Source organism: Neltuma alba, unplaced genomic scaffold (assembly GCF_004799145.2).
Source record: "Neltuma alba isolate B1F8T4 unplaced genomic scaffold, ASM479914v2 tig00005275_pilon, whole genome shotgun sequence".
NCBI lineage: Eukaryota > Viridiplantae > Streptophyta > Magnoliopsida > Fabales > Fabaceae > Neltuma > Neltuma alba.
In genome coordinates this window covers 79,257-107,232 of record NW_021634044.1, presented here as the reverse complement: position 1 = coordinate 107,232, position 27,976 = coordinate 79,257, and the positions used below count along the sequence as shown (strand labels likewise).

Sequence of the window (27,976 nt, the reverse complement as noted above, 5' to 3'; positions counted from 1 at the left end):
AAGGAGAGAAACAAGCTCTGGAGCGAAGAGCGCAAGTTTATCACTAGCAGGATTATTATTAATAATTAAGGATGAAAGCTAGCTGACTTTAGGACAAAGAGCAAGAAGGCAGACAACAAGAGAAGACACAATAACACAGATTCAGACCTCTTTGACTTCCACAGTGGCGTCCACCTCTCTGACCGGCTTGTCTTCCTTCGTTGCAGTCTCAGCGGTGGCTTCCGCTTCCTCAATTACGAAAGCCGAAACTGGGAATGATCTGAATAGCCCTGCCGGTGTCTTGAATGTGATCTTGCCGGTGGGCGGATCATCCACATAAATGTCGCTCAGTGACACCCAAATCAACACCTCCTTCGTCTTCACCCCATTCAGCTTCTTGATCTTTCCATGCTCAACCTCCGCCGTCACCAGAGGCTCGTACGAAACAAGCTTCCCAATCTTCTCAAACTTGTGGGTCGACTTCTTCTTCTGCTTCAGCCACACGAACCCAGTCTCCCTCACAATCCCGCATTCCTCCATGTCTTTCAAGGGCAAAAGCCCGTTGGGCAGACTTATTTCCTTCAACAATTCCTTGGATTTGACTTGGCACATTTCATCTCCATGGTACATCTCTGCTTTCGCTCTGATCTCCTCTGTGATCTGAGACATCCTGTTCTGTTGAGAGTCTGTGTAACAGGCTGAGTAAACGAAATCGTGGGTGAGGAGGAAGGCAGAAGGAATGGGATAATAAATAGTTGGGAAGCAGCGAAATTGCCCTCCAAGATCACAAAAACTCGAAGAAAAGACGTTATGAGAAGGCGGCGAGAGTAGGAATAAAGAGGGGCAAAATGGGGGGACTAACAAGGCAACGTGTTTTCAACTTTCAACGGTCATGGTTGGGTTTCATAAATTTATGGCACATTAAAGGGGGAAGCGGTGGGTTGAAATGAGCAGCCAATGGAAAAGAATCACGCGTAATGTAGTTGGGAGGGTGACCTATTTATTGGGATGAGCCTACGGGCAGCAATCTGCTGCCTCAGACCTACTCTTACCATGCTATTATGAATGACTGTTACATTCATCGAACTACCTCTTCTATTTAACTTTTTTTTTTTCCCAATCTCATCGTAGTCTTTAAGCCGTTGCTTTTACTCGCCAACACAACCACCTGCATTTCTCAAAGCAAGCATAGTATGGGGCATTCTGATTTTTAAGCAATTGCGGTCTAATCACATCCCAAGACCCTGAAAGGAACCAACCGCCGTGGATCCATCCTTTTCAGATGGTTTTCCGTCTTAATCATCTTTATTTGAGTGGATTCTGTTCGCAGGATGCACAACTTGATATTATTATTACTGCCAACATTTTGCATGTTCACTCACTAGAAACTCCAATTCCCTTCCAGAATCATGTAGATTGAAGTAATGCCGACAACTTTAACATAATCAACATTGGGACCAAAAACACCCAAACAACAAACATAAGAACGATGTATACATGTCACAATGCTTAAACAATTGCGGAAAAAAAAATTATTCAAATGACATTACCACGAGTCCATGACAAAGCTATTATTATGATCAAGTTAAACGAACAAGCATGTTTTTACCCCATGAAGCGTCTTTCTAATCATGGGAGAAAATATTGCATCCATATCCAATTTTTGCCACAAGTAGTTCTCGCTAAACCAAGTGTTTTTATTTGTAGGTTCAGATTACAGATTTGCAAACAATCTTTTTCAACGACATAATAGCTGGATGAGGTTCTTACTCAAAATAAGTAACAATTAACCGAATCCATTATCCATCCGCTTTTGTTTTATTTTGTCTTTGGGAGGGAAGGTAAGGCCAGAGACTGGCTGAGGGGTCATAATCAACGCAATAATCTCAAAAACAGAGACACCATCCCCACCCAGAAAAAAAGGCGGGTCTCCAAGTTCACAGCTACAAGAAGCAGTAAACTTGCTGAGCCTCAAATTAACAAGCATGGGTAGTTACGGAGTGGTTTGTTGTTGGTCTTCAAATGTCGGTAGGCGTCCCTGGAAAGAGTTTCCCTTTTCTTCAAGGATTCACTGTCCTGGTTCTTTGTACAATACTTTAACTCTGTGTAGCTCCCATCTTACTGTGGCTATCCATTCCCATTCTATGGTAGTTATTTATCAGGGACTCGACGTGCTTGATTTCCTTAGGAATTGATGCTGTAAGGACCTGCGAGACAGTTCCACAATTTGTTAGAGATTTATAAGATGCATCAAGCATATCAGAGAAACATACTCTACTCCCATTCTATGGTCACAAAAGAGGAATCTAGATGTAAATCAAGATCATTATATAGACCATTTGCTTGGACAGTAGGCCTTGTGAATATGTTACAAACTACTCCCTCCGTTCCTTATTATAAGAGACAAATAACCAAATTACGTTGATAAAAAAAACAGTTAAAATTAGTTGAAAACAATTAATGTGTAAAAAGTATAATGTTTTTTCCAACAATACCCCCATTAATAAGGAGAGAGAATATGAGAAAGAATAATTAAATTATTAAAAGAAAGAAAAGTGGGAGGGAGAGAGAGTATGAGTTGGAGACAAAATAAATAGGGGTAAAATAGGAAATCAATACAAAAAAATAGAGACAACTTTTAAGTGTCTCTTATATATGGGAACATGTCATAAGCATCAAATGTCTCTTATAATAAAGAACAGAGGGAGTATAATACAGGTAGTACAAAAATATATAATAGATGCTAAATTCGACAGCAAAATAAATGCTAAATTACATAAATATCGTCTTATTTCGACCTCTAATTAGAATATTTGACTTCCATTTACTGTGAAAGACAAAGCTAACCCGGCACATTTTATTTTATTTTTTTGATACAAACCCGGCACATTATTATAGCGCTCAAAATAACGGGAGTCAAATCTCCTCCAGCTGCCAGAAATCTGATATTGTAATCTCAATTTTTTAAAATAGGAAAAATTAATTGATGAGATTTTATAAGTTCACCCTATTTTCGTTAATCTGACCTAATGTGGATGTTGACTAAACAATACATAAGCTGTCACAATACACAAAATAAAAAGATTTAAAAATAAAATGAGATGATGGAATAAAATATATTTATTATCAAGATAAAAATAAAAAAATTATTAGACTCATAACTGTCTTCTTACATTTATACACACACACACACACACTTAATAATTTGGTTTATTTTAATTTTATTTAGATCCATGTAGTAAAATTATTACAGGCGTATGCTGAATGAAAACCATGTCATTAACAGATTAACAAATTATATACCTATAATTGAGAAAACTATAAGAACCTAACCCCCCCAAGGGGTGGGTTACAATGACTTGATTAAAAATGATAATTTTAAAGATTTGCATATTAATTTTTTCTTTAAATAAAAAATTCACGTAGAGATTACCTCATAACCTGTTTCCGTGATGAGAACCTCATCCTCAATTCTTATCCCAATGCCTCGATACCTGCATCGCAGATTCTCCGAGCTAAATCAGAACGCTTGATGCCAAGGCAGAAGATAAAATTTCTTAAGGAGTTTATACCACAAATTACATGACACTGATGTTCCGAAGCCAGTGACCGCAAGATAAAACAAGCAGAATAGTCAATAGTGAAAGTAAGGACCAAAAGACGCATCATATATTCATAGTAGCCCAAGAGTACAACTGAAACAGATTAACTTGAGAAAGAAGATTCTCAATTCTCAGGTACAAAATTCAAGATCCAGATGAAGTAGCACATTTCTTAGATGGGAAAATGCGTACGAACACTTCAATCAGTAAACTGTGGAGAATCAAGACAATAAACAAGCTACGAAATTATTGCTTAACAATTCCAATTGTTTGATTTTGGCTTCTTGGTATATGCAGATTCTAAATAAGAAAGAACATAACAGGATAAATTTTCAAAGCCAGTCATACGAGGAGTAAGCACCGGACAGCACCAATTAACAAGACAAATAAACCGAAAGAATTTCCAAAGAGGAGAAACTCTCAAAGCTTCAGTACCAACCTCCTGCGAATGAATTTGCATGATTTGTATAGACGGATATACCAAAAGAATAAGTACAGGACTGTACGAATGCATGACAATTTAATTTCAAGTTTAAGCAAATTTTCTGAAATCAGTAAGCACCTCTCTGGACCATCAAAATGAGATGGGATGTATACTCCTGGTTCAATAGTTATGATCTGCACAAAATAAATGAATAAATAATAAAAAAGAACAAGCTGTTAACTAATATGTGAATGAACGATGTCAATTGGCATGGCTATAGCAAGCAATTATGCAAACAATAAAACTCCTACATGGTCGCCACGTTCCTAGATAAGGAGAGGAAAAAATTGTCCTTTTCAGCCAGAAAAATATCCCCTGGGTGTAATTTTTTAAGACTTCAGTTATATGTAATATGCTTTAGAGGACCTTGAGCATCAATTACTTTTAAACATATTAGCTGGAGATATCTGTTATTCTTAGCTCATCCAATACAAGTCTATCATACTAGGGCAGGAATAAATCTATGGACATGTTAGACAAAGTTCCAGTGGTTAAGCTTAACTGAAAATTAGAAAAGGCAAGAAAACAAAGATCAGCAGTGAGTGAGACAACTTACAACACCTGGCTCCAGAGGACAGTCATAGCTGATCCTTGAACAATCATGAATATCCATTCCTAAGTAGTGACCTGAACCAATAAAAGATGAACAGACACATCCAGTCTGTATTTATCATTTCAAATAATTCTCCTCAATCTTGGTCAGAAAAAAGAGTAGCCAAACTGTATTTGAAGGGATGCTTAAAGAAACCTATAGAAGTAGGGTTCAGTGTATGGTAGGCACTGCTCGGAACACCTCTCAAAATTCCAAACTCCTTGAGTCCTTTCTGGAGCATTTTAACCTAAGCAACCAGACCATTTCAAAAAATGTAATTAAGGCAAACAAGCTTCAAGGCTGAAACAATTAGTTGAATAAGCAGCAAGATCAAGTGAAGCAAAAGCAAAGCAAAGATGCCACTCAAAAACAGAAAGGTCTAGCAAGAGACACTCAAGTCACCAGCATACTCTAATGACTGTTGCTGATTATGCAAAATAGTATGATAGGTGAACCACTAGCAATAAACAGCAGCAATATAACCAAAAACATAGCTTCTAATAATAATGGCTAATGATTAAGAAAAAGGTGCAGTGATGGAGGTACCGAATGATCATGTATTTGCCGAATGCTAGCACCAGGTTTGCAAAGTTGCACACACTGCTTGTTTGTTTCCAATATAAGCTCATAAAGCTCTTCCTGAAACATATAAAAAGCCATGTTATTGGTCTGAAAGATAATTTTAAGCAGAAGACTGTGAGGCTAGCTTAGAATTAAGGCACGTGTTGCATGGATGGCTTTCATCTTAACACGGTATCACGCCATCATAAGAAATTTATATTAGTTAAGAAATGCCTGGAATGAGGAAGTGAACTTAAAGGTCTCTTTACACTTTAAAAGAAGCCATAATGCCACAGTAATGAAACGACTGGTTGATATATTAAACATTTTGAAAATCAGAGCAGAAGTACAATAGATAAACTTCTACTTAAAGATTGACAATCCATATAATTTAATCCTGTCAATCAGGGCTTCAATAGGCAAACTCATTCTGAAGGTGTCAAATTGATGCAAGAACAAAACTCAATGACTAATCAATGAAATGGCTTAGAGAGGCAAAAAATCGTGTGAAAAAGATAGGGTTGCGTAAATAACAAATCAAACTTCTCCAGAACTTCCTAAGATGATAAAGAAAATAAGATAAACATTTATTCAGTGCCGCTGCAATAAATAGAATTGATTGAAAAATTGATTATTCTAACCTTGGCAGAAGAAAAGCTACCACAAGGTGGCCAAGTACGGGTAAGATCACTCGTATACCCATGCAACTCACAACCAACATCCATCAAAACAAGATCTCCATCTTCAATCTGCCGGACGTATGGTAAAGATTCAAAAACAAGAAAATTCCACAAACCAGATGATCTCATTTAGAAAGTGACGGACCTTTTGATCATTCCTAGAATAATGTATAACACTTCCATTAGGTCCACCACCAACCACAGGATTGAACCTGGAAAAAAACCATAGGAAAAACGTTATGCATGAACAGAAGCAAAACATTAAAAATTGCAATTTAAAACTAAAATTGTAGAACAGTAAGATGCTTACGCCATTCGCTGAGCACCTCTCATTTTGCATTCATATTCAAACTTTGCAGCCAGCATACCTTCAAAAGGGTACATCTTTGAGTGCAACATTGTCAACAGGAGAGCCTACTCAAGACCAAAGTATATTAAGAATATCCCCTCACAACTCCACAAAGATTTCTAACCTAGAAATCACCATCAACTAATAGAATCTATGGTCTTATGAAATGGTTGACCATTGATACCCAAGAATCCTCAAGTTGCTTATTATATCGGCATGAAAAAGTAGTTGCAGATATCACATTCATAGGCCATAGTTTAAAGTACCTGGCATGCAATTGATGCAGATTCCTTCATCAACTTAATCTCTGCAGGTGACTTTATCCACCGTAGCTGATGGGTATAAATAGATAGATCCTTTACATTGTTAGAAAATAATAGCTTTTGGAAGGCCTCCAGTTTCGTGTATGCTGGAATTGCAGTCTGAACATTGTGAAACAATTTTGAGGATCCCCTCAACATATCTGAAAGAATCTGAGTCCATCACCTAAATATGTTAACAAAAATATATTTTTGAAGAATAAAAAATAACTGTTTCACCTGGGAGACAAAAATATATCACGAAACAGTAAATAGCCATTCATGTCAACTACGAGCTAAATGGAGGCTGGCATATCACATTCTGGTGGTTTAAATTTTAGGCATATAAGATATTCTTCCTAACTCATACGAAGTTGTAGTGGAACTCTGATAACCAAATTTCGATACTGATAATCATAAGTACATTGATATCAAAGCGATACTTGATATCTATTAGCTACTTATATCAGTATAGAAATTTATGTTTAGCTGGCATAATTGTGGAAAGACTGAATGCAAGCTTACTTCAACTATGGAAGCAATTCAGCACACAGGTCACAATAGATGGCTAGATAACATCTATCTAACATCAAATTAATCTTGATTTTTAATAGTCAATGACACATATGACTCACCTCATGCAATTTTCTCATAGGATATGCCACATCAGCCTTGAATGTATCTAATGCTGAATCAACTCCAGCTATTTGCCCTTGCCAAATCACATCCTATATAAATTAATTTTAAAATCACTTTACATTCAAGATGAGGTGCTGCTTCATTCTATAGTTATAAAAGAAGCCACAAGAGGAAAATCATAGAGGGTGTCACAAAGTAATCCGAAAATCACATACAATATTCACCGCAGCAATTACAGATATCCAAAGCCCCCTTATATAGCACCATGGACCCTTCCTGGCAGCTACTAACTGACATAACAGGCCCTTATAACCAACTACCATAACTACCTTACTAATATGCTACCATAATATCATGGCACGGAGGATAACCACATACATAATGGAATATCAGTATGCATTCTCATTTGATGAATAATTGAAAAGGTTGAGACAATTTCTATAGATGACATATTAGTAATTACATAAACAACATCTTTATTTAAAACAAAACAATTTAAAAATGTTACATGCAATTTTTTAATGCAACAAAACAGTTTCATAATCTAATTGAGAAAAAACTCGAATTAATCACAGAAATTTATTGAGTAGAAATTATGAAGACAGTTTTTTTTTTTAAAGGTAACAAACACACATGAGGCTTAGCTTCAGGCATGAACATGCATAGACCACAGTCATGCCCTAAAACTGCCACACCACCAGGTTGCTGGCAGCCTGTGATATATAAATAGTCAGCATCTTGCCGAAATGTATAAGGCACAACATCCGTCATCATCTTTACAGGGGCAGCCGAGATAATGGCCAAACTTTTCTCAGGGAGAAGTTGCAGTAACTTTTTTCTCCTTAGGATGTATTCCTCTGTAGCTATGCCGGGTGTAATCTCTCCATCTTTCAGTAACTGCAAGGTAAGACAGTGAATGCAATGCTAATTAATTTTAACAAATAAGTGAGCATCAGTGTGTTAGTGTTTGTCTACCTTAGGAAGATTTCATTTATGCATATATTAATTTGCAAAAAAAATGAAAAATACTACGTAATAGCACCTGCGGATGAGATGTAGGGGTCGGCTGTCCAATATCAGCAACAATTGCAGAGCAATACGAACGAGGACCTAGAACCTGCGAGCCAAACTTGGAAAATGCCAAGGAGTTAATGGTACTTGAATGAAACACCAAATCCTTCCACTATATCTGATGGGGGGAAACCGACATACACACAAATACACTAACAACAAAAGATCAAAAGATTGGAAAAGAGACGAGTAAATTTCAAGAGGCTAGAACAAACACCTGAATGCCACAAAGAATAAAATAAAATTTAAATAAATAACAGCATAAAAATGTCATCCAGAGCAGTAAGTATCTGGCAGCGCCACTGATCTTACAGACCTAACGAAAGAGAACAAGAGTTACTATAGAGAGGAAAGAGGGAAAAAATGGTTTTAGAAGTACCTGTTTGAATAAAACCCCCTTTGATAGTTTTCTAGCAGATACGATACACTGCATTTTTGCCTCAGAGCCACCGGCGCGGTTCCGCCCAGAGGTTTTAGGGGTTTAAACTTGAAAGATTCCAAGCCTCCTACGTCCTACCCAAATTAAATTTCATATTACCCCGCATGAATAAAACTTTCCCTCTCTGTGGCGGGGCGTTAGTGTTTGTTAACCGATTTTTTTATCCTTTATAATTTATATATATACATAATTTGATCTGACGTGGTCAGCCTTAAGATCAACATTTTGACAGGAGGAAAATAAATGAAAACCCCCTTTATAATTTATATCTCCCGTAATTTTTTTAATTTATTTTTTCTGTTCACTTTACTTGACTTTATATAATTTTTTTTATTTTCTTCCGAGTTTTTATAGATTTTTTACCAGCTAATATGTCATTGCCGACCCCAACTTTTTCAATTTTATAAGCTTTGGAAGTTTTGTTTCATTAAAATTGAGGGCGTGAAATTTTAAATTATATGAAAGAATCAAAATAAATTTTCTCCCCCTCTTCTCATTTTTTTTCTAAATTGAGTTTTCTTTTTTCAAGAAAGATATTTCATTAATGCGAATAATCACATAAATAATTGAACAGATTTCATCGGAGAAAATCTGTTTCATTTATCCCCCATCCTCTAGACGAGCGTGTTCCGCTAACACCCAACCCGCACATATTTTCTGAACCGTTAGATTGTGCAGACGGACTAGATCGCGGCTGTGGAGAAGCTGGAGAGGCAAGGCGCTGGAGAGGAACGACATGAATTTACTCACTTTGCTTGAGTCTTGAGGTCGGAGCCGGGGTTGTGAAGGCGGCAACTGGCGCACTTTCATCTTGTGTTGGCTGGGATTGAGTTTGGAGTTGGCTTTGAGTAATTGATTGTTCCCTGATTTGCGAAGGTTTAAGACCGGAAGGCAATATGGCGTGGATGCTGCGAATCATTGGGACGAAGTTCGTGTCCACAGTAGCCCCTTCTGCACCTTATTCCTCTAGATTCTTCTCCAAATCAACTCCATACATCGGTAATGCTTCCTCCCTTTCCCAACCATTTTATCTCCGTGTTTCATTTTCATTCATTATTTGATATGCCCAAAACAAAGTATCAGATACTTTTGGTAATCGTAAATGAGGCCCTGGGGATGCGTGAATTTTAGCTTCGTGATACCTGGTCTGTTCAAAATCTGATTTTTTTTTTCTTTTTTAAATCTCTCGCACCACTTAGCCTCAGTCTGCCTGTCATTTGTATAACTAGGGATGAGGGCTTCATTGTTTTCTCGTTGTTGAGTTTGTAGAACTTGGAAAAATAACTCACCTCTAGCCTTCCTAGGATTAGCTATTTTCGAACTAAAGAAATGATCATGCTTCGTTGGTCTTAATGTGTCCTCACGTATGGATAAGTTTTCTTGCTTCATAAGTGGCAGACCTATGGATAGATAATAACCTTGTTATGATGCTTGCTGCTGCAGCGAAGGTTGGAATCCCCGAGTTTCTGAATGGAATAGGGAATGGAGTTGAATCCCATGTTTCTAAGCTTGAAACAGAAATCGGTGACTTCCAAAAGCTCCTTGTCTGTCGCACTCTCAAGCTCAAGAAGCTGGGCATTCCCTGCAAACATGTAATCCCAGTCACATCTTTATTTGCTTTCTTTGCATGCGGATACAAGAACATTCTATCGTTTGCAAAAGCACCTGCTTATGTGCCTTATTATTCATGCACAAATGTCATGTCAATGACTGATTTCTTGTGTCGTTTAAGATATTTCTTAAATTCTTGGGAATTTCTCCTAATACGTTTGTTGCTAAACTTTCGTTATTGTCTGTTTTTTGTGTACAAATTTACGGATTTATCCTACACTTTTTTTCCACTTTTGGCCAGTGACATTATTCAAATTTTAATTTTTTTGTTTTCCCTTCAAATGCCACTTAAACTTGAAAGTTCGGCTTCTTATGAACTTGATCTGTTATGTTTTGCTCCTTTTGATTTGGGATTTGTCTTAGAATCCGTTAGCTTCGTGTTTTTTTTTTTTGGGGGGGGGGGGGGTATAGAATGGATGCTTGCCCAATCTTTCGTAGCAACTGTGCCACTATAACCTTCTTAGTCTCCCTTGAGGAAATATGTTATACTGCAAAGATGTTTCCTCGGTATGGATTGCCAGTATTATTTGACAGTATGATTATGCTCTAGAGCTATGCTTCATGTACTCTTTTTCTTTTCAGCGTATTATTGGATCCTAGACGAATAGGCAACTGGAATCTGGATTTACCTTTACTGAAGGCAATGATAGATGTCAACTGCCTTATTTTGTGCTGCTGCTAAAAATAGTTGTCAATCTCACTCGTGCATATTTTGTATTGCATTCTGATGTTGCATGTGATTTACTGACTGTTGATTGGAAGGAAGTTCCTGGTGACTCCTTTAAGCAATTGTTTGTGCCTAGCACTTAGTAGTAGCAGCACTACAGCATCCTGCCTCTTGATTGAATATGTCACTGGTAGAATAACACGACCTATAAATGGTAGGAATAAGAGAAAATTACGAGGGAATATGGATGTTTCTGTTATGAAGAGTTACTTCCCCCGTATGTTGTCATATGTTGTCTAATGTGTTGACATGTGATCTGTGAGTTGTTTTATTATGTGATGTCAATTTCTCATGAGGATCTGCTGTCAATTTCCTAGGAGTCAGTATGCTCAGTTATTTTGATGTTAGTTCCTTGTTGTATATGTGTACTGGACTGATTTTTAGGGAATTGATGTGAAGTATTATTCAGACATTGTATGGGAGATTAGATTCTCTTCGTAGCTTTTTTCTGTTAGATTCTTCAGACCTAGCTGTAGAACAATAACTCCCTGGCTTGTCAAACAGGCTGCAGGGATAATGACCATTTTATCTTTGGTAGGAATAAAGGTTTTATGTTGTTTTTACTATCTTGTTTTAAGACGCCTTTTGATTGATACTCTTTTTGGACCATGAGAATTGAAATGCGTATGGCCTACACGCAAACTCTTTGTGACCTATAGTTTTTGCTTTGCAGAGGAAGTTAATATTGAAATATGCACACAAGTACCGGCTGGGATTATGGAGGCCACGAACTGAACTGATCAAGTCATGATCGGTTTCTTGATAGCTTTTCTTTATCACACCTAAAGTTCTAGATGCACCAACAAGTGAATGCTGGATTTTGCACGGAAAGAACAAGTCTATTGATTCTGATGCTACCCAACTTCTTCATCCTATTCAGGTCTTGTGGATAGTTTTTTGGGTATATGCGCCATTGAAACACAAGAGACTTGTCCTGGTTGACCGTCTGCGTGGTTGGTCGTTTATTCTGGTGCATTTACTGCATTTGTCTTGGTGTATGACTTGTTTTTAGCAGCTAGGGGGTTGAGGGATTGGAAGATTCCACAATGCTTCATTTATTCCATGATAGCTATGGTAAATTTCAACGAATGCTCTTTAATTTTGCAGCCATATGCATCCCTTCCTAATTGTTTCGTGATTGAACAGATCTATTGACTTCTTTTGTGGCTGAATTATAGAAGTATGATGAGAATATAATCGTAACACTAGCATACTTTATTCTTAACAAGAATACCAAACACTTGGATTGACGGAAGTCGTAATTAATTTGTTGAAATTTAATCTAAAACTCAACTTATGTAAATTACGAGTCCAAAGTTATCATGCGATTAAAACCTGGATAAAATAAGACGTAAACTTTTTATGGTGATTATTACTGATGTTAATTCTTCGTATTATACTATACCAAATGTCATTATATCTATGTATGTATTGTCAAGGTCAAACTCATCGGAAACGGAAGCTTGGTTCCCGTCATTGTTTCTTTGCGTCAGTGGTGGATTGCCCCATTGATCTTCGATATGGTGTTGATGCGCATGAGATATCGATGTTTGCTCAGTCTCTTCAATTTTTGGGGCCTTGTGTGTTGGGTTCGCTCAAGAGAGAAGAGAATTAGCCGAATAAAATGAAATTGACTTGTTTTTCCAGTCTGCACAGAAAGACTAAGCAAACCGATTTGGGAGTTTAAACTTCGCGAATGAAAAAGAAAATATAGGAAAAGCTACCTCCGATTGACTATGCTGCCCGGGGATGGTTGAGTCTAAGCAGATGATACTTTATTAGATAATTAGGCAGGTAAAGGTGCATTCCTTGATCCGAGTGATCCGCGACTTGGGTGAAGGTGTGGTTTGGCGCCTCATGGCACCGATTATGCAGATTCAGAGGACGTTGAATAGATTTCTCTAAACTCTTAGCGCAGAGTCTGAGGACGCCTCCAGGCAAGTGGAGACTACATGTTTTATATTCAAGCAATGTATTACTCCATCTACTCCCCTACCCGAGGTGTCTTTTTTTTTGGGGGGGGGGGGGGAAGAAGGAATTTGGTCGGAAAATTGGAGGATGTTCTATTTCTATTCATGTAATCATGAGGCTGCATAAATTATAGAGGCCAATGATATTTGTATCTCTTTAATTAATAAAAGTACAGATGAAAAAAAAAATTAATAAGGGCATAATTGAGATTTTCGATTTTTAAAGTAATTTAACAGTTTTTCACAACTCGTGTAAGAGAGGGTGGAAGGGGAGAGATTCCCGTGAATAGGTTAACGGCGCAATACCACCCAAAATGATGATGCTTTAGGCTGCAAGGCTCCTTAAGTCCTAAGCTTTAGTTTCGTTGAAATAGTTTGGGTGGGCATCATGTGCGTCAAAAGTGAACTGCAACTCAACTCAACATTTCGGAACCATCGCCCCCAATCATCACAATCACGTAATCCCTTCTTTTTTACCAAAACATAGCCTCGTCTCCCAACCTACTGCTCTCCAATGATTTTCCATCCAATCTTCAAAGGCACATCAACAGACCCCCAATTCAAAAAGGAAAAAAGGCATTCGATTTTTAAAAAAGAAAAAGAAAAGAAAAGACTGGCCCAATGGCAAGTTATACTAAGAGGAGCACATCACAGGTGAGTTCTGATAAATGACATTATTTATGAATTGTGAATAGTGGTATAATTTATTTTTTTCAATCTACAAAAATGATGGATTAAAAAGAGAAGTGAAGAGAAAAGAAGCGTGTGGGTCAGATAAGCTTCCCTACGGAATCAAATTGTAGTTTTTATTGGCCTAATTGGGAATGCGAGGACATGGCTTACCTTTTAAGGTGGGCGGCGAGGACACCTGTTATGAAGCGCCTCTCTTTTATTGACGAGGCTTCAAATTTGGAGGCTGCTTGGGGTCTGTAATAATAAGCAGAACTTTGGGGAGGAGGGAGAAAAGAATACAAAAGGAAGAGGCCTAATGAGTAATAAGGGGCGACTTTTAAAAGGAGGCACATGGATGCATGTGAAATGGGATGAGTGGAGAAATGGACAAAATTAATAGAAAGAGCACAAATAATGTGATTTCTCCAAGCACAACGTAGGCGGTCCCTCGTGATGGGATCGCCACCTTGTCGCCATCTGAATCTTGACAGTTGTGTTGTCAAGCTTCCCCACGTGTCCGTCTTTAATTGTGACAAGGATATATTTGATTTCAGATTTGTTGCATGCTACCGTCCAAGTATTTATGAACAACTGCCCTTCGCTTTTAAGTTCAAATCTACCTCAAAATAGTGTGACCAATATAAATATCCCAGAACTCCCATCTAGTTTTAAGTCAAATACAGGTTTTAAAATGTGTGTGGCCATTAAGGTGGGGGGCCTGTGTGTAAATTCATATGAGCGTTTTTTGTCTGTTCCAAGAACAGAGTGCGGATTGGTGATGAGCTCGACCGTTCTGGAAATAATGCGGGGGAAGAACTTTCGCTGAGGCTCGCATGTGGCGGGAACTGAGGAAGGGAATGGGGACGTTCAGTTGATAACGCAGGGCATCTGAGGCACATGAGGCTGTTTGGATTTGCCCATATCGCTTGGCCCTGTCCTCCATGAATCTTTTCCCCACCTTTCAATCATCAATTCACCTCACTTTCGAATCTATTTCTCCACTAGCATGAGCTCTTCCTCGTTATTTGGTGGCAAGGACATCAACACTGGATCCGAAATACTCTCCTCATTTTGCTCCAATTAAAACTAGGAATTAGTAAACACCTCACTTTTCGACTTGGGTCATTAATTAGATTTTCCATGTGTATGTGTTGTAATAGCTCTGTTCGTGACTATATCGGTTCATAAGCATACGCAGCAGTGGCACGTAGATTTTTCAAGAGTAAGATCAACTCCTGAATATGACAAAGAATTTCTTTAATAACAATTCCAGAATTCTCTTTTGAAATTCCTCTTGCTAATGAGCCCAATACTGAGATGAGAGCATGTTAAGCTCAAACTTGGAAGCATGGAATTTGATTTGCAGGTTCCTCCTGGGAAATAACTCTGGAGTCTAGGGAGTGATTATAAAGAACCTACCGAGTTTCCTTTTATAAGAAAAAAATAAGTGTAAAGGAAAAGAATCAAAGCGGGTATGCTGCGTCTGCTCAATGCTCATATCGGACTCAACAAAAGAATTCTAACAAAAATGAAAAGAAAATGGTAGTGGTGGAACTCAGCTCTAAAAGTAAAAGGAGGAAACGAAAACCATATACACATTAAAATGCATGAATTTAAATTTAAAATCCAATATATTTAAAGGGGAAAAAAGGCAGAAACACCTAAGCCTGCGCTTAACGACGCAGTCGTCATACTCGCCTCCGACGTTTTCACGGTCGAGGCCGCCCGAGCCGATCAGCCGTCGCGCCACCTCCGAGTAGCTCGGTGAGTGCTGTCATGGCTCGCACTTGCATTTCCAAGGCCGAAATATAGTCAGTAGTTTCTTCCAGAAGACTCGGGAACGAGACCTTCCGGCAACCGGGAACCAACCGGCTGAGAGCTCGCGCTTTCCTCTGCACAGCCGGCAGCCTTCTTCTCTCCCTTCTAACCTCTGGCTTCTTCAATCCGTTCGCCGCCTTCTTCACCTTCCTATGCTGCCTCTGGAACTTTCTCCGGCTGAGAGGAGAGGCCAGTATCGCCCGACTCCACCGAGTCCTGCCTTTCGCTGTCACTGCCAGAACCCTGTCGGCAATCTCACGAACATCGCGTCCGGGGCGAGGCTTGGCAGCGGAAGAACTCTGGCGAAGAACGCGGCGGAGAGCTTCAACGAGCTTGGAGGAATAGATCCGCTGCTCTGCCTCTGATCTCCACGGAATCGGAGCGAGCGAATTCTGATCGTTGCTGCCATCATGCTCGATTTTCCTACGCTTTCTCTGATTGCCTTCTTGGTACGTATCTGAACCAATAGGATCCACAATTGATTCCAAAGACGCCATATATTTCTGTTCAAGTTTCTGCAGAGTCAGAGTAGAATCGAGAATAAAAATCCAGGGAAGGAACGCAAGAGAATGGTGACACGAAAAGGAAGGGATGATCAATATAGTTGCTCCGTTGAACGGAGAATACTAGGGGAGAAGATGCTGGGAAAGGAAGGAAGGAGATGGAGAGGGGGGATGGAAAGCAGCGCAGTGCAATGGCTTATCTGGTTTTAAATCAGTATTTGTAAGAAGGGAGGGAAGGGGGGGGGGATGGTGGGGCGAGGGTGGGACTACGGCAGATAAATATTTTCACTGTGGGAGACAAAATTGAAATCTACATGTGGATGTGGGTTAGGAGCCACCTTGATTAGCCGTATAGCATTTGTAAATTGCGGCAATGGCAGTGGAGGTTAAGGCCAGGAAGTTTCCTTGGCGAGGATTAAAGGCCAAACAGTTGAAGAAATGGGAGAGTTTGACTAATAAACAAGTGAAGATTAGAATACAAGGAAAATGGGATTAGAAAATTAATAGAGAGAGGGAAGAGGATGGAGACCTCACATGGGAGAAAAAGTTTAGGTTCGTTTTGATGTTTTGGATTGGACAAGGTGGCTGCCTAGTGGACCAGTTGCCGTCTTAAATTATCATATTATTCATATGCATTCCTAACTAATTCGCCTTGTTTTTCTGCAACATCAACCCCTCACCCTCTTTGTATTCCAAATTTCCGGTCGCGCCCACATTAAAATTCAATGGTCACGGGGAGGCATTAATCAAACACATGGGAGGTCAGTACATTAATCAAACACTTTTATGGGAGGAAATCATGTGACGTCCAAACACTCCCTAATCAGGAATATTAGTATTCCTGCAGCGCTTCCAGATAAGACTAGATTTAGATCCCTCGCTGCTGGCTCAATCATCTTGACCTGCTTGCAAAGATTGAAAGCCAGAGGCAGATTGGGGGGGGGGGGGGACCAAGATAAGGAAAAGATGGAAAGCGTTGTTAGGATAACCAAGGTGTCTAGCTTTCATTTGGCGCAACATAATCGTGATTTGTTTTTCCTTTCTTTTTGTTTGGTTGGCGAATCGGTGTTCGGAGGGTCATGTTATTTTGACATGTACGTTACCCCGCTGGTAAAACTTGTCTTTTCCGTTTTGTATCGTACGAATTCCTAACGGTATCCAATCCAACAGTGCTTCCGTGTTGACGCTCCTTATCCTACGGTCCATATTTTTCTTCATTTTACGGCCGCATGAGCGCCCAGGCGGGGGAAAGAAACGATCGTATCGTTTCTGCCCAAACGGTAAAACCAACCGTGACTGATCAGTTTCACCTTTATTTGTCCCTCCATCCTCCTTCCATCTCACGGTAAAACAATGGGGGAAAATTAATTCCACACATTCTTGAGCAGTGAAAATATATTTCTAACGTACGACAACTTTTATTACACACATAATGCTGAGTCCAAGGCGGAGGCACACCAAGATATCATTTTAATCAAAGGTTGAAAACGGGGAGGATCCCTTGTGAAGGCGAAGGAATGCAAGAGAAATGGATGACACGTTATAAAAGCCATAGTGGATGGAATGGTAGGAGTGACCACTTTTTTGTTACCTTTAGCTTTTCCACCTGCTTCAGGCGATGGGGGATTGGACGTGGAGGGTTTGAAATCTGATGGCATTGAATCAATGAGAAGGAGGAGAAAAGCTGGGGGGGGGTGAGATGGGAAAAAGTGATTGGATAAGAATACGCTCAAATGGAAGGCATGTGGTTGTTTTCATGCCCACTTACTTTTCATTTTTGTCTGTTTCTGCCCAGTCTCTGCATCTCTCTCTCCTTCTCACATGCCAATGCCAAGTGGCCAGGCTTCCTTCCCCCCCGGTTGTTCTTAATTCCCAACAATATCCAATTAATCTCTTCATGTGGCCTTCCCATCAGCACGCTAATCAGCCATTTCTCCTAAATCATGGTCACCACCTACATACCAATATACGACTTTTCCTTCTTTCTTTTAATATGATTAGGTCGCAGGGTGGGGGGTCTGGGGGAGGCATGTGGCATGGAGAATGGAGAGGGAATCTGGAAAAGACGAAGTCATAAACATGCCAGTCTGCTTTGCCCCCTCCACACAGACACACACACTCTCCATTCATTGCACATATATTGTGCTTCTTTTTTTTTCTTTTTTCTTTTTTGGTTTTCTGTTGCGGTGCCCCTCATCGATTAAGGCTCCGTTTGGGTGACACCCCAAACCATGGTTTGGGTGATAAGTCACCCAAACACCCCTCCAAAAACCAAAACCATGGTTTTGGGTCAAAACCATGGTTTTGACTCCAAAACCATGGTTTTGGAAAAAGCAAAATTTTTTGCTTTGGAGAAAAAAGGGAGAGTGTGAAGGCCTATATGATATGTATCTTGTTATTTTTTTTATAAACATATTTTTTATAAATATATTTAATCTTATATTTTATAAATATATACACATTAATTATTTATTAATTATATTGTCTTATGTATTATTAATTATGTTGGTAAAAAACATATTATTAATAATTTTATTCCTTCAAATTAAAATATATCATAAAATCTATTTTTTCTGTAATTATCATATTAACTTATGTCTTTTTTTAGTAATTTGTATATAAAAAATGTTTCTGATAACAACTATCCAAACACTCTCACTTTTCAGAATCACTTTTTTACAAAATCTATTCTTCACAGAATCTATTTTTTCCAGAATCTATTCTCCAGAATCACTTTTTCAAACCACGGTTTGGTTTCATCCAAACACACCCTAAGTATTCATTCTTCAAACGCAGCACTTAATCCAATGGACCGCATGCGACAAACAACATTCTTCGCCCCGCTGTCCTCCTGTTGCCGTCTCCCCAACAGCGCTGCCCTTCCATTAATACGCCCTGTCGTTTCACATTTCACCCATCCACGCCTCAAGCACCCTGTTGCGTCACGAATCTGAGACACAGCGGCTAGTGGGTATTTCTTTTTTTTTTTTTTTTGAGCTGAAGCTAGTGGGTATTTCAAAAAACATATTTTGCAGTGTAAATTTACTCTCTCTCTCTCTCTCTTCCTTTTTTTAAAATCCCTCGGAGTCCGTCAGTGCTGTTGGAATACATCTCAGGATGGCACTGGTTTAGGTCAGTTACTGATTTTGGACTGATGTGTGAATTTGGCGGACGGACTCGAAGATAATGGCGATTGCTGATGTGAAGCTGCGGTGAGTGCTATTTGTGATGACGGTGACGAATGGCGTTTTGATATGAAATTTTTTGAGTGTAGACAAACATCTTAAAGGGTGCACAATCATGAAATGGGCTCCATTTGGCTACATTCTCCTGTGGAGCGAATACTAAAAAACTAGCAAGTTTTATTTTAGACTCTCAACAAGTTTCTAGGACTGGTTTCCGTTCAAATTTTAGTAGCTTGTTCATTTCGTTCCTATAGAAAAAAAATCACCATTCACAGCTGATACGATTACTTTCCGATTCAATAATTTTCTTTTCCATGTGTTTCATTTGCATCGGTACAACTTTATTTTTAATATATTTTAATAGGAATTAAATATTACCAAAACTATTACTATCTTCAAGATTGGTTTTTTTCCCCCCCTAAACATGGGGTGAGAAAAATGAAGACGACTAGTTTGAAAGTTATGAATCAGCCATGCTCTCTTTTCTTTCTTCGGCTAAGAATCAGCGATGGTTCCATCATTATTCTCGTCCCTCGTTTCCTTTTGGCAAGAACCCGTGTAATTCGTCAAATGAATGAAGATGAGACCTGGGAATAAATGAACCAACACGTATATATGTCGTGGTTTGCACCAAACTAAGGACAGAAATTTAAATAAAAAAAAAAAGAGTTACCAGAAGATGTATTAACGTGGGATTTGGTGGAACTAACGCGTTTTGCTCTTGTCTTATTTCATTACTCAATCCCGTTTTCAATCAGAGCTCATAGTCTTCCGGGACCCGAAATGATTGGCCACACCAGACTGCTTATCAAAAATTGTTTCCATATGCCAATTGCAAGGTATATTAAAATGTGTGTGTGTTTTTCTGATTAATTATTGAGGCTGATCTGCCGTCCTCTTCTTTTAATTTTTCTTTATTGAATTGAAAACACTGCGCACGAGTGTCTTCCTTGGCAGCCAATCCATTCCATGCTTATCCACGAAACAACCGCTCTAAGCTTGCTCATATAAATTATGATGAAAAACTTGACATTATTTAATATGATTCAATTCATGCTGTTCTGTTTGCCAGCAGCAGCAGGTGGGACAGCGACTCTTAGACCACAAGTCATAATACTCATCATTTGAATATTATATGTGCAGATTGCAGAACACAAGACCGGAAAGAAGATTAAAATAAAAAATAAAAAAAAACATGAGTGAAAATGGAAATCAAGGAATGGAACATAATGTGGCATAGTAAGGAGCGGCTTATAGACTAAATTAGTGGGAAAACATTGGACCCAGGAATGGAAGCATAATGGAAGTTAGAATACCAAATCACCACGTTGACCTGGCTCTATATATGACCGATCTTTGGCCACTCAATCCCACCTCTCAACTTGCGGTGACGAAACACGGAAATATCTTCTATAAATTTTGTCGCCCTGTATCAAACCTCACTAGCTTGTCACACAACAGCGGAGATAAGGAGACACTAATGTATAGATCCTTTTTTTTCATTGGTTGTTACACACAGCTGTCATTTTATTGGAGGTAATCTTATTCAAAGCACTGTCAAGCACTAAATGTAGGTACTTCTCTAAGTGAAGATTCGAACATTGATTCGTCACTCTGTGAGGGAATGATCCCTTCCGTTATACCCAACTCCTATAGATCAATGTATAGATCTATTAATTTAATGCTACTTTGCATATGTATATGTATTATTTTCTTTATCTTAGTGAATCTGCATAGTTAAACTGAGAGGAATCTGACGGGAGATTTCTGCAGTAGCGTATAATTATAATCATGAAGAGAGAGCGATCCCAATTCTGTTCACTGTCTGCTCTGTTCAGTCACTCGTACACAGTTGATGATACCAAAAGTTCATCATCCAAGAGGCGCATGATCAAAGAGGAAAATCATGCTGCTGCTGCCGCAAACACTATAGATAGTTCCACGAGTAGTGACTAGTGAGAATGATGATGGTAATAGAAGTTAGGAAGAATTAGAATAAGTTCTATACAAGAAAAATAACTACTAAAAAGTCTAATAACAATCTGAACACTAGAGTAGAGAATAATAATTTTTAAAACTTGTTTTTTAATTTTTTTTTTCTTGTAGAGGACCCCATTATAATTCTCCTATAAGTTATAGAAGCTATATCTGGCAACCTTGGGGACCACCCCCATCCCAAAGGGACTCTCATACTCGCCCTGACATTTACTTGTATGGAAGATGCCAGCCCCGGAATTTATGAATTGTGATCGTATTACAGTTTGGGGATATTAGTTTCCCTGACCGTATAGTTTCTAGCAGTTAACTGTATGGTAAGAGTAACAATAGCTTCTCGAACCCTGTGCTGTAATAGAGGCATGGCTAGAAATTAATTTTAAAACACCATGAGTGTAGTGCTTCCATCATAGCCCAACTTCTTTCTTATCACTCATCATCATTTAGTTTAGTCACAGCTTCTTATATCCTCATTATTAAACTTTTCAATCAAAATATGACCAAAGATTTCTTTTTCTTTTGACAAGACTTAATTCTATGATGGTATGGATAAACAGGATATATTCATCATATGCTTACTAGAGAAACTGATAGTAAATATATAAAACCTGCAGTTTTCTCCATTTCTAATCATCATAATTTTCCTGGCCATCTTCAAACACGTGGGAACAATACTCTGAAAAGGTAAAAAGTTGTGAAATACGGCAATATACTTTGTCGCGCAAAATATGCCGCACTTATCTTTAGTTCACACTAGCTGTAATTATGAAGGGACGTGGGTAAATTGAAAGTGTCTTCATCTGGGCTCAATAAGCACCACATCCATCAAACAGCAAGGTGCCTTTCGAATTTAGAAACCTTCTAGTTCTTATTAAAAACTGGTATTCGATTGATAATGTAAACTTATCAGCTTAATTGGCATCTAACTTCATATCAGAAACGACCATCAGAAAACAGCTAAAACCCTAAAGAAATACTAAGTTGCATACAATCTCATCAGTTATTAGTGAACAATATTCTAGATGGGCAAATGTAAAATAGTGATTATATTTTCCTGGATGATGGTGATAATGATAAGTTCATGAACATCTATGTACATCTTCACTATTGCTCTGCTAAAGAAATAATCCTACAAAGTATCAGCCATGCTCTTGATCCTAAGTCAATAAAGCACCGCCAGCATTACTGTTCCACTGTTTTGGAGCAGTTCTTTTATCATCTGATAAATTTCTCTCTCGCATCACAGACGAATCACAATTTTTTTGGGTGATGAATCACAAATAACATGCATTGGCACATTCTATTTATAGATCTTACCAAAAGTCCTTGCATGAACAAACTCCATTCCTGAAATGATGATAGCGCGCACGGTCCCTCATAATGATATCGCGGCTGTATATTTGAGAAATGAGCTTGAAAGCAGAGTGGCAGTCCTCACAAACCCTCAGATTCTTCACAACACGGAGCGTTGTTCCTGGTTCTGTACGAAGGAGTCCAAAAGCAATAGCAATCTTTTCGCTATGCAGACTCAGTGCAGTTTCCTTTTCTTCCTCATCAATGTCAAAGGGAACTTGGGAAATCTTCGGAGAATAGCCTTCCATACGCATCTTCTCCATAATACTTTTCAACATCGAATGGATTTCTTTTGTTTCTGGGTGTGACCCGTCTCCCATTTTAAATTCATGGACTGCACCTCCCAAATCTATCATGGTACTTCCAGGAATAGTCTTGATTCCTCTTTCCTTCATCAACTTTCTAACCCTAGCAACATCATCCCATCTCTCTGCCCTTGCGTATATGTTTGATAATAACGCATAACGACCACTGTTTTGAGGCTCCATATCAAGCAAAATCCACCCCACCTTTTCTCCTAGTTCTACATTCCTGTGTATCCTGCAAGCATTCGCAAGTGCCCCCCAAATGGCTGCATTGGGCTCCACTGTCATAGAACCTATAAACTTCTCTGCCTCCTCTAAAAGTCCAGCCCTTCCCAGGAGGTCAACCACGCAACCATAATGTTCTATCTCGGGCTCAATCCCGTATACTTCTTTCACTGAATGAAATAAGGCTAGACCTTTGTCGACCATTCCTGCATGTGCACAGGCATTTAGAACGCCAATAAAAGTAATATCATTTGGTTTCAGCTTTTCCCTATTCATCTTGGTGAAGAGTTTGATTGCTTCATCTGCCTGGCCATGGATAGCAAGCCCTCCTATCATAGCATTCCAAGTGAAAACTTCCTTCACTGGTATATTCTCGAAAACCTCCCACGCCGTGTCTAAACGCCCACATTTGGCATACATATCAAGCAAAGCAGTCCCCAGTACTGACTCCATTTGAATAAAATTCCTTTCCATATATGAATGAATCCATCGACCTAGATCTAGAGCTCCCAAATTAGCACAAGCAGTGAGCATACTAGATAATATGTACTTTCTTGGCCTTATATTTTGTTTTTGCATTTCGTTGAAAACTTCCAAAGCCTCTTTGAAACACCCTTCTTTGACGTACCCATCTATGATAGCACTCCAAGAAATTTCATCTCTCTCGCTCATATCATCGAACAATTTCCTTGCACTATCAATCATCCCACACTTGGCTAACCCCCTTATCATTGCATTCCAAGATCCTATGTTCTTCTCCGGCATACTCTCAAACACTTCACGAGCAACTTCCACTAGTCCACACTTCAGGTATCCGTCGATCATGGCATTCCAACAAATGACGTCGGATTCACCATCTCCATCGTCAAGAATTTTCCTAGCCTCTTTCACAAGCCCAAATGATGAATACATTTGAATCCCAGCACTCTTAATGTGACCATCCCCACTAAGCCCATGTTTCACCACGTGAGCATGAAATTGTGTCCCTTCTTCCACAGAGCCCGTAATGGCACAAGCCTTGAGCAAAGAAGGATAAGTGAACTTATTGGGCCTAGAATTGAAGACCAGAATGCTTTTATAAGAGGATACGGCCATTTGAGGTTCGTTGTTCTCCAGGCATCCCTTGAGAAGTATATTCCACACAAACACGTTGGGGCTCGGGATTTGACGGAAAACTCTGACTGCCAGGGCAAAGTCGTTGAAATGAGGATTCGCATAGCACTTGACCAAGGTACCAGACACATAATGATCTTGAAAATGCCCAGTTCTGAGGATGATAGCATGAGCCTGCTTGAGATGTTGCAGAGAATGGCTGCATTTGTTATTAAGGATGTCCAGGACTTTCTTGTGCGAGAGCTTTGATGGGAGAGTACTGTTCTGCCCTGCCGCTGAGAGCTCCTCTGGTTTCAGGCCTGAAGGAAAATTTGTGGTTGTGGTGCTCATCTTGACGAGACTGTGTCATCCAGATTCTACCAAAGACTGAAACGACATATAAATGTCAGTCCTACCAACGAAGTAACTTTCATTTCAGGGTGAAACCACGCAGTTAAACAAGATATCGTTCGGTCAAGCGTATGTATTCGTTTTAGCGGATTTCCATGCAAGGCTCCAAATTTTGTCCCTACGAGAGGGGCACACGAATAAGCCAAATTTGAACACCGAACGCATATGCAAGAACTAATCAAGGCGGAGACTTGCATAGTTAAAATGAATATTACTCCCTCTGTTACTTAGACATTTGATGCTTATGATATGTTCTTATATATAAAAGACACTTAAAAGTTGTCTCTATTTTTTTGTATTGATTTCCTATTTTACCCCTATTTATTTTGTCTTCAAATCATACTCTCTCTTCCTCCCACTTCTTTTTCTTTTAATAATTTAATTATTCTCTCTCATATTCTCTCTCCTTATTAATGAGGGCATTGTTGGAAAAAAATATTATGCTTTTTTCATATTAATTGTCATCAACTAATTTTAACTTTTTTTTATCAACGTAATTTAGTTATTTGTCTCTTATAATAAGGAACGGAAGGAGTACTAAACACACGGACACCCTGGTTAAAAAAGGAAAATGATTACGTGTTACAATTTACGTTATCCGAACCAATTATGATTATGATTATTATTACACCCGGAATCTCATTCAGGATCCTCTGACTGCATAAATTAGGAAGGAAAAATTTAATTTTGTGCGTAGTAATTGATGTCCCATCCACATCCTCAGACACTGGAATAACAGGGAGGAGTATGAGGAGTGGCTCAAGACTGGGGAGCGCCATTGCTTATTCATGATTGGGATACAAATACCCTTCATTCTTTGGTTCTCTGCAAATGGGACGCCTTTCTCGTTTCTACCCTTCGGAACTCCTGGGGACAATGCAGGACTTTGTGATGCGTCGTCGCCACTTACATGGCATATTATCAGGCGCTTCCGTTCGAGCATCTAAACAGTGTCTCCTTATAAGTGACCCATCATTACGTATGGAACCAGTTTAGGTGCTGATATGAGCCCCTTAATTATGGGGTCATTTTTTCGTCTGGAAGAAAAATTTGAAACGGAGGCCCATCTCAAAGCCCAATTCCTTCCGAGCTCAATCCGTACAACTACAACCTAACAAGACCTGCCTATATGCATCATGCTATTATCCGCAAAGGGGAATTCACAAAGCAACTCTGTAACACAAGCTGATGTACAAGTCAAAATAAGAAGGGTGGATATTCTACACATATTCCAGCCTGGTTTTTGCTGCTTCAACACTAGAAAAAGAAAACGATGGCTAGCAGCTTGGTTTGAGCAACATATATGTACAGCAACTATACAACTAGCTCCACAAATATCAGCACGCAATTTCTCTTCATACCTTCCACAGCCTTAGACAAAAAAAGCATCCCAAGACATCCACTGAACCCCCAACAACTACTCTCATGCTTCACTTGGGATATATCCCATGTCAATAGTTAATGGCTCTTTGGGTTCTTCTTCGCCCATTGTAAGCTCTAAGCCATCACTGCAGTTAGTCACACCATAGTCACCAAAATCAACGCCAGCCTTGACATTCTGGTCTCGAGTTTTCATTGCTTCCATCAGCCTTTCGTTTTCCTTTTTGCTCTTCTCCACAAACGGCTGCAACAAAATTAACAAAGAGAGTTTTAGGTTCATTGCCAATTCATTCCTTTTTATTCATTTCTTGGTCTCCTCTCTTTTCTTTCCCACATGAAGCCAAATTTTGATGGATATCATTATTAATCTTCAGCCTTGATTTACCTGTCTCTCAATCTCAGTCAAATTCTTCCATGCATCAATGGCCATGTGCAGAATATTTGAGCGAGCAGACGCCTCATTACAACTTCTCAACCGAGCGCATTCCTGCTTGATGAATATCTGATATGCAGTTTTATGTCCCTGAGGAGCACCTCGACGTTTCTTCAATTTCTTGTCATCTGGGGATGCGAGTACCAGCATTTTCTGTTCCGAGAGCTCGCTACCTGCTTTAAGTTGCCATGCAATCCCAAATATTGCATAAATATCTCTGAATTCACTCATTATCTTCTATAAACTCGTCCAGCGGGGGGGGGGGGAAGGCAAGTCAATGACTGATATGATCTCTAAGCCTATTCCATGATAGATCAAAGAACCAAACCTGTCATTTCCTTGCACATCTTCGTCTCCACCTCACCATCTTCATTTTCCGTTAATTCAGATAAACTAACCTCATATTCACGCTTCCTCCCTGAGCTTATGACATCTGTGAGCAGACCTACAGTAACAGGGGAGGAAAAGAACTCTGAGGCTACAAATTACAGACGACACAAACATTGTGCTATTAGGGAATGCCAATCACATAGCAAGAAACTTTCAAGAAGAATTCCTGCATATCAAACACATATGTAATGTACTGGACGTCATTGAAATCTGCAGAAATCGGTGTGTTGGACTTGAATCAACCTAAGGTGGGGTTAGTCACAGCTTTCTGTGCTGGATCCCTGTAGTGGTAGATTTGCTCAAACGGGTAAAGAAGCAGAGCGTAGCACTTTTCAAGTTGAACGGGTAAGTTTGCCTTACTGCCTTGCAACTTTAAGGCAGAAACAAGTTCATCCCATTTCCTCTCTCTACTGACCTGAAAACAATTTCACACGACACAATGCATAGAATCATACCGTATTCAAACATCCCATGCGTATTCACATACCACATTCGAAAAATCCCATGATTGGGGTTAATGCGCTTAACAGAGAGACAGGCCAAAAGGCCCGTGCACATTTCACAAAATTAACCACAAAGCCAAGGTTGGTTTTTTAGGCAAGATATACCTGATGATATCCTCCTCTTCTGGTCACCTCCGAGTAAAAGAGGAACAAGTCCAGCAGAGTTTCCCGGGCATCTATACTGTCGAGTGAATGAGAAAAGACGCGGATTAATCAGGAAGTATAATAAAGCAGATAATTTTAAAAGCATTTCCAGACATAAAACCCAGGAGAGAAGAAGAAGAATAGAGCATTCCCACGCGGTTGATTAGGAACCGAAGATTATAAACCCAAAGAAGAAAGCCCGTTAAGCTGAAATTCCACCCACCAGATCACAGACGAGTAGAGCGAAATAAGCAAATGGGAAACGAAATCTACAAAACAAGCTTAGGACACTAACATTAGACCGAGCCCGAAGGACTCCCACACTCGGTTGAGTTTGTGATAAAAAGTGTCCGAAACACTAGACGGGCCCTGTTTTGGAGCATCAGCGTGATCGATTTGAGGGGCCTTGATTTTAGCCTCGGAAATCCTTCTCGTGTACCTTCGCATGTTGGAGGAAATGTGAACAACTCCGATCGCTTATAGTGACGACAACCCTCTGGGCCTCTTTCAGCGTCACTGCCTCAAAACAAGCAGCTAGTTGGCGACTGATCGCGGCTTTTGCAT

General features: G+C 39.3%; 6 protein-coding genes across 10 annotated transcripts; 1 reads left to right on the top strand and 5 right to left on the bottom strand.

The window, feature by feature from the left end:
- Positions 1-18: 18 nt before the first annotated feature.
- Positions 19-26,416, bottom strand: LOC114747327 (uncharacterized). 2 transcript variants are annotated; one of them, XM_028935642.1, is made up of 3 exons: positions 26,411-26,416; positions 18,108-18,114; positions 19-654 (listed from the first exon to the last, which is right to left on the bottom strand). In XM_028935642.1, exon 3 carries the CDS (start codon positions 646-648, stop codon positions 142-144), a length of 507 nt encoding a protein of 168 aa, XP_028791475.1. In that variant the 5' UTR covers positions 649-654; positions 18,108-18,114; positions 26,411-26,416; the 3' UTR covers positions 19-141. The 2 variants fall into 2 exon arrangements, with proteins under 2 accessions (XP_028791475.1, XP_028791474.1); XM_028935641.1 differs by lacking the exons at positions 18,108-18,114; positions 26,411-26,416 and adding exons at positions 5,255-5,260; positions 6,296-6,300.
- Positions 1,640-8,753, bottom strand: LOC114747325 (intermediate cleaving peptidase 55, mitochondrial). 3 transcript variants are annotated; one of them, XM_028935637.1, is made up of 14 exons: positions 8,636-8,753; positions 8,228-8,314; positions 7,819-8,082; positions 7,182-7,274; positions 6,514-6,720; positions 6,209-6,312; positions 6,044-6,110; positions 5,860-5,967; positions 5,204-5,296; positions 4,814-4,904; positions 4,622-4,692; positions 4,144-4,199; positions 3,413-3,473; positions 1,640-2,186 (listed from the first exon to the last, which is right to left on the bottom strand). In XM_028935637.1, the coding sequence occupies exons 1-14, from the start codon at positions 8,687-8,689 to the stop codon at positions 2,076-2,078; spliced, it is 1,467 nt and encodes a 488-aa protein (XP_028791470.1). In that variant the 5' UTR covers positions 8,690-8,753; the 3' UTR covers positions 1,640-2,075. The 3 variants fall into 3 exon arrangements, with proteins under 3 accessions (XP_028791470.1, XP_028791471.1, XP_028791472.1); XM_028935638.1 differs by having other exon boundaries at positions 8,228-8,302; XM_028935639.1 differs by lacking the exon at positions 1,640-2,186 and having other exon boundaries at positions 4,627-4,692.
- On the top strand, positions 9,400-12,230 carry LOC114747328 (uncharacterized). Of its 2 annotated transcripts, none has more exons than XM_028935644.1 (3): positions 9,400-9,694; positions 10,139-10,287; positions 11,707-12,230. In XM_028935644.1, exons 1-3 carry the CDS (start codon positions 9,592-9,594, stop codon positions 11,782-11,784), a joined length of 330 nt encoding a protein of 109 aa, XP_028791477.1. In that variant the 5' UTR covers positions 9,400-9,591; the 3' UTR covers positions 11,785-12,230. The 2 variants fall into 2 exon arrangements, with proteins under 2 accessions (XP_028791477.1, XP_028791476.1); XM_028935643.1 differs by having other exon boundaries at positions 9,442-9,694; positions 10,094-10,287.
- Positions 15,222-16,206, bottom strand: LOC114747326 (transcription factor bHLH147-like). Its single transcript, XM_028935640.1, has one exon. It carries the CDS (start codon positions 15,988-15,990, stop codon positions 15,385-15,387), a length of 606 nt encoding a protein of 201 aa, XP_028791473.1. The 5' UTR covers positions 15,991-16,206; the 3' UTR covers positions 15,222-15,384.
- Positions 22,208-24,504, bottom strand: LOC114747322 (pentatricopeptide repeat-containing protein At5g66520-like). The gene has a single exon (XM_028935635.1). The coding sequence runs from the start codon at positions 24,500-24,502 to the stop codon at positions 22,490-22,492; it is 2,013 nt and encodes a 670-aa protein (XP_028791468.1). The 5' UTR covers positions 24,503-24,504; the 3' UTR covers positions 22,208-22,489.
- Positions 25,754-27,859, bottom strand: LOC114747286 (high mobility group B protein 10-like). The gene is made up of 6 exons (XM_028935588.1): positions 27,708-27,859; positions 27,374-27,449; positions 27,009-27,180; positions 26,704-26,820; positions 26,328-26,548; positions 25,754-26,186 (listed from the first exon to the last, which is right to left on the bottom strand). The coding sequence occupies exons 1-6, from the start codon at positions 27,857-27,859 to the stop codon at positions 25,986-25,988; spliced, it is 939 nt and encodes a 312-aa protein (XP_028791421.1). The 3' UTR covers positions 25,754-25,985.
- Positions 27,860-27,976: the final 117 nt, after the last annotated feature.